We start from the raw sequence: 12,560 nt of genomic DNA, 5'->3' as shown, positions 1-12,560 counted from the left end.
AATGTCAAAGTATTTCTATTGAAAAATAGTTGTGCTGTAGTCTCCAGACATTTTAATTTGTCTCCATTTTGTGGTCATCTTAAAGCAGTTAGACAAAATTTTAAGTGGATAGCTACCTAAATCATTCTTTGAGCCATCGCAAGCAGTCTGATGCTATAAACTCTATAAAAAGTCAGCCATATATGTGATATCCGTGGTAAAGCATGCACCAAGATAACCTTCAAGGCTTAGGTTGTAAGAATGTAGACAGGCTTCCTCTCAACATCTGTGACACAGTTTCACACACCTGTATATACTGAAAAACATTTTCTGATATTATCTTTGGCTTAGACACAAAAGCTACTTTCATAAGTGTTATTGAAAAGACATGAAGCACACACAAGATTAAAGACAGACCAGTTTACTCGTTTTCAAACTTTGTTTCAACAAGGTTGGGTCACAAGTGTCCAAGTTCAAAAGGTTTTCCAGAGCAGCAAAAAAAAATAAACAAAATGCCATAAAGTTACTAAAACACTGGTTTAAAAACAAACAAAAAAAAAACAACCTCGAAACATACATAAGAATGCCCCCAGAAAAACAAACAAAAGGAATGTTTTACACATCAGAGCAGTGTAGGATCGATAAAATGAATTTCCTTTGAGACATTTTTAAAATGCTGAAACTGGCCACCATTTTTAATTCGCACATACTGACCCAACTAATGTGCTGTTATTGAAACAAAAGAAAACATTTCCCGCTTCATTTTAACGTTTAAACCAACTAAATCCCAAGATGTAGCACTTCAGACTCGAGTTTCTCCTAAAAAATAAATCTGATCAGCTAACAATTTTGCTGTAGGTCTGGCGCCATCTTCAGACAATAAAGGGGAACTGCAGAATCACTGCTTTTTCAGGTCCTAGTGTGATCATGTCCAAACTGACAGACATGCCCTCTGTTAAGTCTTCATCCGTCGATAGTTTCACTCTTGCCTTCTCTGGCACAGTTACACCTTCTGCAGGAGCAAAATAAAAAAATAAAAAAAATTATAAAAGTTAAAGAAATACACCCACATCAAACTGCACAACTGATTTGCTACAGTGACCCGTTACTATTTAGTGTCAAACTTACCTGTAGGTGGCAGTGTTAGTTTTAGCTTTGAGGGTTTTGTTCCCCAGTTGACAACAGTTATGTATCTTTCGCTCTGGTCCCACACCCGAAGGAAAGCAAGGGAGGTCTCAGTGGAGTTTAAAGGGTAATAGTCGCCATGAAGCAGCGAGCGCTCTTTGCCTCGCAGGTCACTGAGGGATTTGAACCAGGACCTCAAATTGCTGCGTTGTGTCCGGTCCGCCTGCATAAGTGAAATATAAGGATGTTTAAAATAAGAAGTAGAGAGAGAGAGAGGAAATAAATGTCCCTTTTTATTAAGGGAGGGAACAAATCATGACTGCCTGAGCAAACTTACTTTAGCAGCCTCATCCAAAGACTCAAGATTTTCCTCATCCCAAATCATCTTGGGTGATGTTTTATTCTGAAAAAGTAAGAAGTTTTATTACTCATATCAAGTACGACCAATCATAACGTTTATCATGGTTCTCTGATTAAATTTTTTTTTTATGTTTTTTAAATAAAATATGGAAGTATTTATCCGGATCCCTTTTCTTTTTTTGAAAACTAATTTAACTCATGCATTTCAACAATGCATTTATAGACAAAATATGAGTTTTAACCCTGTATGTGTCAAATGAATAGGGAAACGAACATTGTAGGATATGCCGAACACAGAACAGAAACACTTAGGCCTAATTAGTAAATAACCCTAATCAGCTTAGAACTTACTTCTGCTACGAGGCCAATTTCATCTCCGTAGGTAAACACTGGTGTTCCAGGCAGGGTGAACAACAGGAGCTGGTAGAGCTGCTGTAGGTCTGAAGACTTGGCCACTTTAGACAAAGGCTGTAGTTTACTTGCACCCAGACTCCAGCCTACGCTTCTCTGCTGAGAGTACAGGGCATCCACAGCTTTGATCCGCTCCACACCTGAAAAACCAGGTAATAAAGTCAAAACTACATGGTAGAACACACAGAAAACAGGTTTCTCAACACAGACAGCCGAAACTTACCGTTTTCTTGGGTGCTGAGAAGGTCAGGCAGGACAAGATCCACACCGCTGGTGTTAACCAACTGCGACACGCCCATAGCTGAGAGACCACTCACGACACCAATCAGCGCCCTGGAAAGTAATATTAGGTCAGTCACAGATCTAAACAAACAAAGCCTAACGATTTCAAATCTAGAATGTGCCATTTACACTCCAGTTTATTAAGAAAGCTAAATATGAACATAGTTGAGAGATAATTAACAGTAATCTAAGATATAGACCTGGAAAATCAGGATGCAGTCAATGCTTAAAAAGAAGTCTGGTCATTTTAAATGGGTTCTTTCTAAACATGGTGATCTGTCCTTACAAGGATATTAAAACATTCACCACCAGGGGTCACTACCATATCTACAAAAAAAAACCTCACTAATCCATGAGTTCTTGCTGACATTTCTCCACATTACACCTCAGAGAGGAATGCTTTCGATTTCAAAACTCAATGAGGAGAGGTCAACTTATTAAAAATAAATAAATAGTACAAAGAATAGCCAATTCAAATGCTAAAAATCAGCCATAGATCTCTTTTTCTCCATGTCAGCAGGTAAAGGTCCAATCGTAGTTCATTTCTCTACACTGGATGACAGGCGGTCAAAACAGATTTACTCACTTCTTTTTGCTGTCCTCGGTGCGGTTTGCCTGGATGGCATCTTTAAGCTTCTGCCAATCAGCAAAGTCAGAAGCAATGTCTAGGCCGGATAACTTGATACCATCAAAACCCTGTTTGAGCCAGTACTCAACAGCATCCTGGAAAAGAGCAGCATCATCTCAGGTACAGCAGTGGAAATAGCTTGCCGACTAATCCACAATGTATGTTAGAGTTGGACAAACCAAAAGAAATGGCTCACCTGGAGTTTCTCCATTACTTCTTCAATGTTCCTGGTGAACCATGGAACAGATCCTAAATAGTTTGGAGTCAGGTCAAGAACCACAGGAATACCTTAAAGAGAAACGAGAAAGCCATTAAATCACGTGATAACTAGATAACTTTAATTCAAAGCTTCCGTCTTTAAATAAAAACCTACTTTTTTTGTGAGCCCTCTCCAACACAGCCTCCAATTCTTCTTTTTTGCCAAAGGTTGGGTCTATCTCTTTAAGATTGAGAGTGCTTAGCTGATCAGCCTGGAGGGTGTGAAACGGACCAAGAACCAGGCCTTTGATCTTTATCTGGTTCAGCTGATCCAACTTCTCTACAAGACCTGGTGAAAGATAAATTACATGTAAAATGAATCCTTGGTATGGATTTCAAATGAAAAACAAAAACAATCTAGAAAAGACAAGTAAGAAACTGCAGATTTTGTGAAAGGGGCCTAAAATAGAGCTGAGAGACAAACTTTAGGAGGAAAAAAAGAAGTGTGAAATAACAGACAAGTATTGACTTAAGACAGAACTATGTGAACTACAACATCCTCTACCAGCCTTGTGAAGTCTGAGCACACAAGAGGCATCTCTATGTGAGAACAATAAAGTCACATGTGGTTTTTGGAATTCCTCCCAAAGCCCACTGGAAAGCACAGTGTTCCCCCTAATTGGCAACAAGTACAGGACATTCTGTCCTTTTGACCCATCTCCAAAAAACTAGAGCACCCAGAAACCCTTTTTAAACTTTCCTAAAAGGAGAATTAGTTTAGAGCAGTCCAGTATGACCTTACATCTGGACAGGGGGTATAAAGGAAGTGACTCAATGGTGCTTTATGTCCCTTTGGCCTGTGCTTACACAGGCAGGGCCAAGTCAGCAGTTTATTATCCAACTAAGCAAGACTGTCACAAGACTTATCACATGTGAAACAGCTGAAACAATGATAGGCTAAGTCTAATTTTGCACAGAACATTACCACAGGAAGCAGACGGATGGATTAACTTCTTCCAAATCTCCTAAAACAATTTACCTTTCATGTCTGTGGAGAAGCCCTCAATGTCAGAGATCTGGTACAGAGGTCCTTCATTCCACCAGTTCATCTCAGGGATGGGTTTGCAGCGAGGGGCTTGGACGATGATCACTATCGCCCCGGCTAGCATGCCAACCCAGCCCAGCCAGAACAGGATGAGCAGCACCCAGCGGGTTCGGACCCACCTGTAGTTTAAACATAGATTTAAAATTGGAGAATACTTAAACTGCAATCAGCATAATGAGGTTTCATTCCATCAGCTCTTACCCTGGGGTCCCAGCGACTTTCATCAGCTCCTCCTTGGACAGGCCGGTGAATGTCACATCATCATCCGGTACCTTAAGCTTCACGCTGCCATTCTTCTCCCCAGCAGGAGCAGGACCGTCACCTGTCATAGGCTGCTTCTCCTGGTCCATCTCGTTCAGCTTCACCTCCTCCATGTCGATCTCTGTGTCCTTACTCATGGTTGAATCTGACAAATAACAGGGGAAAAAAGAGCTACCAACTTAGTTTGTGATCATATCTTCAGTGTTTTAAAAAAAATGAATAAAAAATAATAACTTAATAATGTGATACATACAGATTAAAAATAACAATATTATATATATATATATATATATATATATATATATATATATATATATATACACACAGATCAAAATGTATAATATAGTTTGTGTATATTAATGATTATGCAGAGCATTTGAAATAAATCTTAATTTTTTCCAGAGACATCTGGTGCATAAAACTTATAAACGTGTTACAATAAACAGTTCCGTGTTCAACAGTTGTCTGATGAAATACACCCGCTAAATTACACTGTCAGCGGAAACAATGACCTTCAAAATAAAAGGGCGAGGCATTTTTAAAAATTAAATTAATGGGTAACCAAAAACATTACACGTCGGAATATATTACTGCCGTGTTATTTATAAATAAATGCTTAATTCACGCAACTCCTCAAAAACATAGTAGCATTAAAATAATAAATTATAAACAGTGATTGTTTTAATTTGTTGAACCGGAAAAGAAGCCAACCAGCGTCTGGACAGGTTATTTCGGGTTTAATAAATTACTCCTTCGCAAAAATAAACAATAAAACCCACACGCATTACGGGCATAACTAAAAACACCACTTTGAATAGTTAAATTAACTTAAAATAACTGTTTAATATCCCAGATGATGAAATCGACCTACGTCAGGCTCCACTCCACGTGCTAAAAGCGTCAATTTCCCTTCGAGATTTTAAAAATTTACCATAAATAAAAAGAACAAGCTATACGATTCGCTTAAAGAAGTAGAAAAATCACACCAAATAAGTTCAGTGTTACCTGTAATAAGCGGTAAATGTCCGTGAGGTTTATTGTTCCTTTCTGTGTCGTGTACTCCCCTGATCTCTGCCGAAAAAGCCGGTAGGAGTTTATATATAGCTTAGTTTTAGCCCCGCCCACCGTGATACCAACCTATCCAGTCGATCTCATTCTCTCTCTCTGTATCAAAATAAGATTATATTTTACAAAAAATAATGACGTTCAAATAGATTTTTCCCCCTTACTACAATCACAGTCAGAAATAATGTACTGCTATTCAGGCTGAATTGCTCACATTCAGTTCGCCCTTTTTAATAGTTACACAAAGTACATAGTGTACTTTTTGAGCATGAGTATAAACTAAATGTTCTCTTACTCCGAAAATGGAGTCATCATGATTGTTTTAGCACATGTTTTAGTTAAAAAAAAAAACCTTAACCCTTTGATCTTTAGATGATTGGCTTATCTGTTTATCTCAGGCCTAATTAAATCATCATGTCTATACAATGCTTTCTTTAACTTTGATTAATGGGCTACAGACAGTCAAGTTAAAATTAATGTTTTCTCAGGGATAAGGTCTGTCATGCATAATCTAACAATGAAATAGAAAAGAAAGAACAGAGAGGAAAAGGTAGTCAATTCAATAGAAATTTCCTGATTTTGTCACATTTCAAATACCAATTCTCAATACTAGATGGCTGCAAATAAGTGTATAATTGTAAAAAAGAAAAAAATTATAGATGATCTTAATCTCTGCATTGTTTTGCAAATAAATAACCACCATCAGTTTTGATACGACTGAAAAAACAAATCCAAAGCGGTAAATTGTCACTAAAGTATCCTACTATGTAATAGGTAATTTGAGAGTCATTCAGCATTAAGAACAAGTAACACATCTATCAGAAGAGGGATATAATTGCAGAGTATTTTAAAGCTTGGTCATAAAATGAATTTCTAAATTTCTTTGGTTTTGATAAAACTAAAAGAGAACTTTTAGATTTACATGGAAAATTCAGCATTTCATCCTAAAGCATGGCAAAGACAGCATTATACTCAGGGGAAGCTTAACTACAGGAAAGACTGGGAAGCAGAGAGTATGATGATTTAAATGGCAATTATAAGTAACACCAGATTTAAACACACTTAAGACTGTAAGGAACTACACTTTACAGAAAACATGAATGTACAACCAGAGCTTTGGTGGGAGGGTTTAGATCAAAATAGTCTAAATAATTAAAGTCTAAACTGAAAGATTCCGGATATCCACTCGTTCAGTCTTAAACTTATGTAGAAGTCTTATTTTTTAAATGTTAAAAATATCTTAAACTCATATTTCTTTCCCATTTTCATATCCTACAGAGCTATCTTGAGAGCTCTTACATACAATCCTAAATAAATAGAACAAAAACAAAAGGTGGAAAAGTTGGATGGGGCAGGAACGCCTCTACAAGGCACTGATTGTCTAGCCATGAGAGACTAAAATGCACACAGCATGTAAGTTTATGTAAACTTTCTATGTTTTCTCTGTTTTGAGCTTATTTTCCTGCCTCCTACAATGGACGGGGTTAGCTCAAAGACTTTTCTCGGCAAAGGTATGAAACAGCGCTACGTTCTCGTATGTCTGCTTTTTACCTTGCAGCTCTTTTGTTTTTGTGTGACCATTTTCTATTTTGATTTGATCCGTTTTCGCTTATGACTGAAGTCATAATTCAGGCTGTGTTATGTTAGAGTCAATTTCTGTGATCAGATCTGAAAAACAACATCCTCCTCCCCTCTCTGGCTCTGCTCTGACACATTTCCCAGCTGTTGTTGAGCTTCATTGGGTTACAGTAATGGCATAGTTCTCAGAAAAACCTCCCAGAACAATGTTTAATGAACACAATCTGGGGCTTTATGGTCTACAGTACAAGGTTGTTTATGAGTACTTTTTTTACCTGCAACATTAACAATTTCATCTAACAATCATTTATTGAATCATCAACGTAACTAAATCTATGATGATTTCAAATTGTTTTGACCCTGTTTTAACTCGTTTTTTCACACAATGTATTTGACGTAACACCTGTTTTATATTTCTCTCAGTCCGTTGCTCTAAAAGTGAAAAACAAGTCTACTACTATATGAAGCTGCAGGAACAAGCTCACGTTATTATTATTATTATTCTTTTCTCACGTGACTGCACCACTGCATGTATCTGCTTGCTCTTTTGATGTTTTTGTACAACCACCTTATGAAATTAGAAAAAAAATCCTCCCAGTGATGTTTGGTAAATTTAATTTGAACCGGTTAATCCTGAGTACAAACAGACTTTTTAAAATTAGTATCACACATAGATTAAATTCCAGTTGACCCACATATCCATCAGGTAGAAGGGTATACAGTAAATTTGCAATGCAGCTTCTCATTCAGCACTATGTCAGAATGTCTGTAGGGGTCTTGGCTAAAACGCTTGCAAATCTATTTTGGTCCCTGTTACACAGCAGCATTTAATCACCTAAGTTAGCCCTCAGAGAGTGTTTCAGTACTGAGCCGTACTAGGAATTAGGAACTTGATCCAGAGTAAATGTCATTATTTCCAGGACTAAAACCTTTGCCAAGTGTTGTTATAAACCATCATAATTAGTGGGATGTTAAAAGCTGTTGGCAAAAAGGATCTTCTGCTTGTTATAAACTGGATCAACCCTAAATATTGTTTACTGGTAATATCTGTGACAGACCACTACAGAGCAGTACGTTGTTAGGATTTGAACAAAACTGCTTCATGCTTTCTAACAATTTCTAAAAATGTCCAGACCTCCTAACTTGGATGCGCTCTGCAAAAACATCTGGTGCAAATAACTGTGTTCCGGCACCAGCATAGTATGTCCCTGTATAAATCCAGCTGTTCTGTGAAGGCCTCAGAGGTTTCCTAGAAGATTTATGTAATCGACCAGCACCAGAACCGCAAGGAATGTATGAGGTTGATGAGGTGTTTTATTTGTATAGCACAATCCAGTACAACACCATTTAAAGTGCAGTACATTAATGATTTAGTAAAATAGAAGCAAAATGAAAAGAATAAAAGGCAGTAAAAGATAAAAACACAATAAAATCAGGTAACAGTTGGACTGCAAACTTAAACTAATAATAGCTTAGTTAAAAGTTTAACTTCAACTGTCAAAGGCAGCTCTGAGCTAATGAGTTTTTTGACTCAAAAGAGCTCAGGCTTTCAGCACTTTTACAGTCTTCTGGTAGTTTGTTCCAAATAAGTGAAGCATAGGAACTAATTGCTGTTTCTCCATGTTTGGTTCTAGTTCTGGGTTTACAGAGTAGGCTTGGATTAGAAGATCGGAGTGGTCTGGGAGGTTGATGCACTGGAAACAAATCTGATATGTGATGGAGTGCTGATCCATTCAGTGATTTATAGACTAACAGAAGGATTTTAAAGTCTATTCTCTGAGCTACAGGGAGCCAGTTGAAGGACTTCAGAACTGGGCTGATGTGCTCTACTTTCTCAGTTCAAGTGAGGACACTGGCATGCAGTGTCTTGGATCAGATTAATTTTTTTTAGGGAAACCTACTGTATGAAGACACTGCTGCAGCATAGATTCTACTAAAGATGAATGCATGAATTCGTTTTTCAAGGTCCTGCTGAGACCTGCAGGAGGATTGAAGGTTTTAAACACTGTAGGTGGAGGTCTACCTTCCAGTGGGACAATTACACTAAACATTCAATCAAAAGGAAAATGCCATTTGTGCAAATGGATCAGTCAAAGAATCATGCAAAAGCACACTTTTCAATTTTTTTAATCTTAGGGAAAAATGAAAACCACAAATCCTTTCCCTTTCACATCACAATAATGCAACACATAAACTGTTGGTCAAGAAAACTGACATGTTTGGTTTTAACATGATCAGTTGAGACAAACAGATACTCATGGACTTCTCTCTCCACTCAGTCCCACCATCTGTTCTCTTTTTATCTCTGCGTGATGATCACATGTACACAGAGTTGGGTTGTAGCAGAGCTGCTGACTGATGTGAGCACAGTGTGCTGTTGATCTGCAGGACATGGTGCAAGAAATGGAATGGCAAATGGTCTTTATTTTTGTCACTAATTTTTGTCATCTTTCAAGGCAGCGGAGTGGAACAGCAGGAAATATGTTGAAACGAAAACAGGGAGGAAAAAATATGCCGTGTCAGTGGAAGTAAGACGAAGGGGAGGAGTTTGGAGAATAAGGGGAAAGGGCATACAGTAAAAACTAAACGTGAAGATGTAAACATGTTTATGAGAAGAAGAGGAAGAAAATATTAAAGTGATGTTAAGAATGGAAAACACACTGATGTTTTCACTCATGTTTTCTGAAACTTGATCCAAACAGATGGAGATGAGCTCATGTAGTCATGTTTTTTCTTAAAGGTTGTGGTGGGAAAAGAGTTAAAGGTATCAATTCACTAAAGTTTGAGTTCATCTGAACAAACAAAGGAAAACTAGGTCAAAGCTGCAGGGAAGAAATTCCTGTTTTCTCTACTTTAATGCCAGGTACAGTATATTTGTACATTGTACAACACATCTGGTTAGGGAGTGAGCCTCCACAAGCACAAAACATCCCACTGCTGCTATAAAAAGAAAGGGGGAAAAAAAAAAGACCAAATAAAGCAAAATAAAAATGAGGAAATGAGTAGTGCTTATTTCAACCTTTCAAAACTGAAAGAACTCTGAGAGTTTCTAGAGTTGATTAAACATAGTCAGACAGGCAGAGATGCCGCCTCAATAAATCCGAGTCTGATCCCCAGAGAGAGGGAGTTTGTTTTGTGAGACGGAATGACCTCGATGGAAAAAAGAAAAACGCAGAGTGAAGCAAAACAATCCTGGACCAGTTCAGACCAGTCTGTCTGAGGATGCATGCTTTTCATCTCACTGATATTCAGACACCCTACCTACAGATAGCTGTATTTGAAACAATTAACTGATTCGGTGTCAGCACACTATAAATACTAAGGGGTTTGCTAAAAGTCCTTTCCTTTTTTTGCAACTCTTGACCCATCTAAAATCCAGCCAATCTATACAATATGCTTGTGATTCAAAATGTAAATAAGAGGTAAAATTAGATCGCTGTGCAGAATTTTGGAAGTTCCTATTATACAAATAATTTAGTCTTGGACTTTGAGTTGTGTGCTGCAGCCCTTTATGTATAATTCACTGATATGACTTCTTTATTGTAGGTGTTTATTAACCCATGGCTGAAATATGTTTCTCAACTTATCATGTTTGTTTCAAAATAAAACATTTTCATCCGTTGTTTTTTATTAGCTTAAAAGTGTCCCAGTTTTCTCTCACAGGAAGTCTAGCCTATTAACCTATTTAGGTCACCTCATCTGTTCACATTCCTTATAAAACTATGCCAAGGAACTTATAAAGAAATCCGTTGTGCAGAGTTATGTCATTCTACATACCCTGTATTTCGCAAATAGTCATACCTCTTGAACCTTTTTACGCTTTGTGATGTTACAACCAGAAATTTGAAAATAGTTTATTGGGGTTTGATGTCATTGTACAACACAAAGTAAAGCATATATGTGAAAGGAAAAAATAAAATAATGTGTCATTTTACAACCAATATACAGCTATGGACATTTTTTCGATAATGGATATTTGAAAATAGCATTTTCCAAACAGCAAATAAACACCTTAAACAATGAAAATAGCAGCAACATAGTGTACATAAAGAAGCCACTTTTATTTTCAGATAAAAAAGCACAAAAAGGCACACAATTTTGTCAATATATCACATAAAATGCAAATAAAATATGTCAAAATGTATTTTTATAATCTAAGAAAACGTGAAAGCAAATAACAAGAGTGGAAGGGGTGTGAATACATTGGTTAGGCACTGTAAGAAGTCTCTTAGCAGTAAGTGGTTTATTCAGTATGCATGTGTTGAGCCTCTTTAAATCCTCGCAACCCCTTTGAGCTCCTCTTTATGTAACTGCCCTGCAAACAATGGCTACACGTTATGTAAGAAGCCCCTTGCTGTGAACTGAAGAGAGTCGGTACAATAATTTATTCTTCCTTTCTACTGCACAGACCCGTCAGCAGAGTGGCGCAGCGGAAGCGTGCTGGGCCCATAACCCAGAGGTCGATGGATCGAAACCATCCTCTGCTATTTTGTAAAGAGTTGATATATTGCACGGCAACGCCAGCTCATTCGCTCTTTTTCACAGTTCATTTCACCAGGGGGCAGCTGGACCTCAGATTAAACATTTACCTCATTTGCGCCTGTTACACATTTTCCTTTCAATTTAACAGGCAATGAGAGCAGCAGCTGTATCGATGAAGACAGACCTTTGACGTACTGTCTGTTAGAGATAATCTCTCATAAAAAAGACTTTGATTCTGAGGAAATATAACATATTTTATCAGGTTGAATTAATTTATGAGTCTGTCAGGGAGAAGCCAGTTCTGCTGCTTTTACTACATGGACACTTTGGGAATGCTGATAAGGTTATGTGTTACACAACATTCATTGTTGGAGGTTCCGCACAGTTGAAGTTGTCTGTTCTTGATCTCTTTGTTCTATTGTGTCTAACCGGGGATACTCAAGAAGACTGCTTGGTTTCCTCGTTTGCATCTCCTCTGATGTATAGAATGTGTTTATTTTTAGACATATAAACATAGACTTACTGTAGTCAAGTCAGTAAAAAGAACCAAGAAATGCAAAAATGAACGAGAACTTCTATTTCTTTCATTTCGACATTCAACCCTCGTTTACGTTCTGCTTTTACTGTAGCTTTTTGGATATCGCCCCCTAGAGGATCCTAAATGGCACTACTATCTGAAGAGATTTGAATTACAACCAGTATAAATAAATATATAAGCAAATATATAAATAAATACATAAATATACATTATTGATAGTAGTTTATTAGCTTTCAGAACCTGTTCTGTGTGGTAGTTCTGGATGCAAAAATAAATTACTACATCGAGGTTATAGACACTAACTACAATGAGTTTCATCGACTTTAATTTTACCAAGACTACTGACATCAAAGACAAAACCACATGAACAACTGGGCTTACTTACGTCCAATCCATATAATAATTTTCGTGATAAGGATCATTTTAAGTTTCGAGTTTAAAATACGCAATTTGACTTCACTTCTAAATCATCACAATAAGAAATAAAAGTTAACATGAGCACCCTATATTCAAAATAATCAAAGTGAGCGTTTGATTCCAGGGGGAAC

General features: G+C 37.3%; 1 protein-coding gene and 1 non-coding gene across 2 annotated transcripts; one reads left to right on the top strand and one right to left on the bottom strand.

Moving 5' to 3' along the window:
* Positions 1-384: 384 nt before the first annotated feature.
* Positions 385-5,504, bottom strand: slc3a2a (solute carrier family 3 member 2a). Its single transcript, XM_038274797.1, has 11 exons — positions 5,355-5,504; positions 4,290-4,494; positions 4,023-4,207; positions 3,159-3,332; positions 2,982-3,073; positions 2,744-2,880; positions 2,099-2,208; positions 1,816-2,015; positions 1,442-1,507; positions 1,108-1,327; positions 385-991 (listed from the first exon to the last, which is right to left on the bottom strand). The coding sequence occupies exons 2-11, from the start codon at positions 4,484-4,486 to the stop codon at positions 852-854; spliced, it is 1,521 nt and encodes a 506-aa protein (XP_038130725.1). The 5' UTR covers positions 4,487-4,494; positions 5,355-5,504; the 3' UTR covers positions 385-851.
* Positions 5,505-11,407: 5,903 nt separating this feature from the next.
* On the top strand, positions 11,408-11,479 carry trnam-cau. The gene has a single exon. It is a non-coding gene; the product is annotated as a tRNA-Met (tRNA).
* Positions 11,480-12,560: the final 1,081 nt, after the last annotated feature.

This window comes from Cyprinodon tularosa, unplaced genomic scaffold (assembly GCF_016077235.1).
Source record: "Cyprinodon tularosa strain WSP-4 unplaced genomic scaffold, ASM1607723v1 ctg93, whole genome shotgun sequence".
NCBI lineage: Eukaryota > Metazoa > Chordata > Actinopteri > Cyprinodontiformes > Cyprinodontidae > Cyprinodon > Cyprinodon tularosa.
The sequence above is the reverse complement of the archived record's forward strand: the minus strand, read 5'-3'. Positions and strand labels throughout refer to the sequence as shown.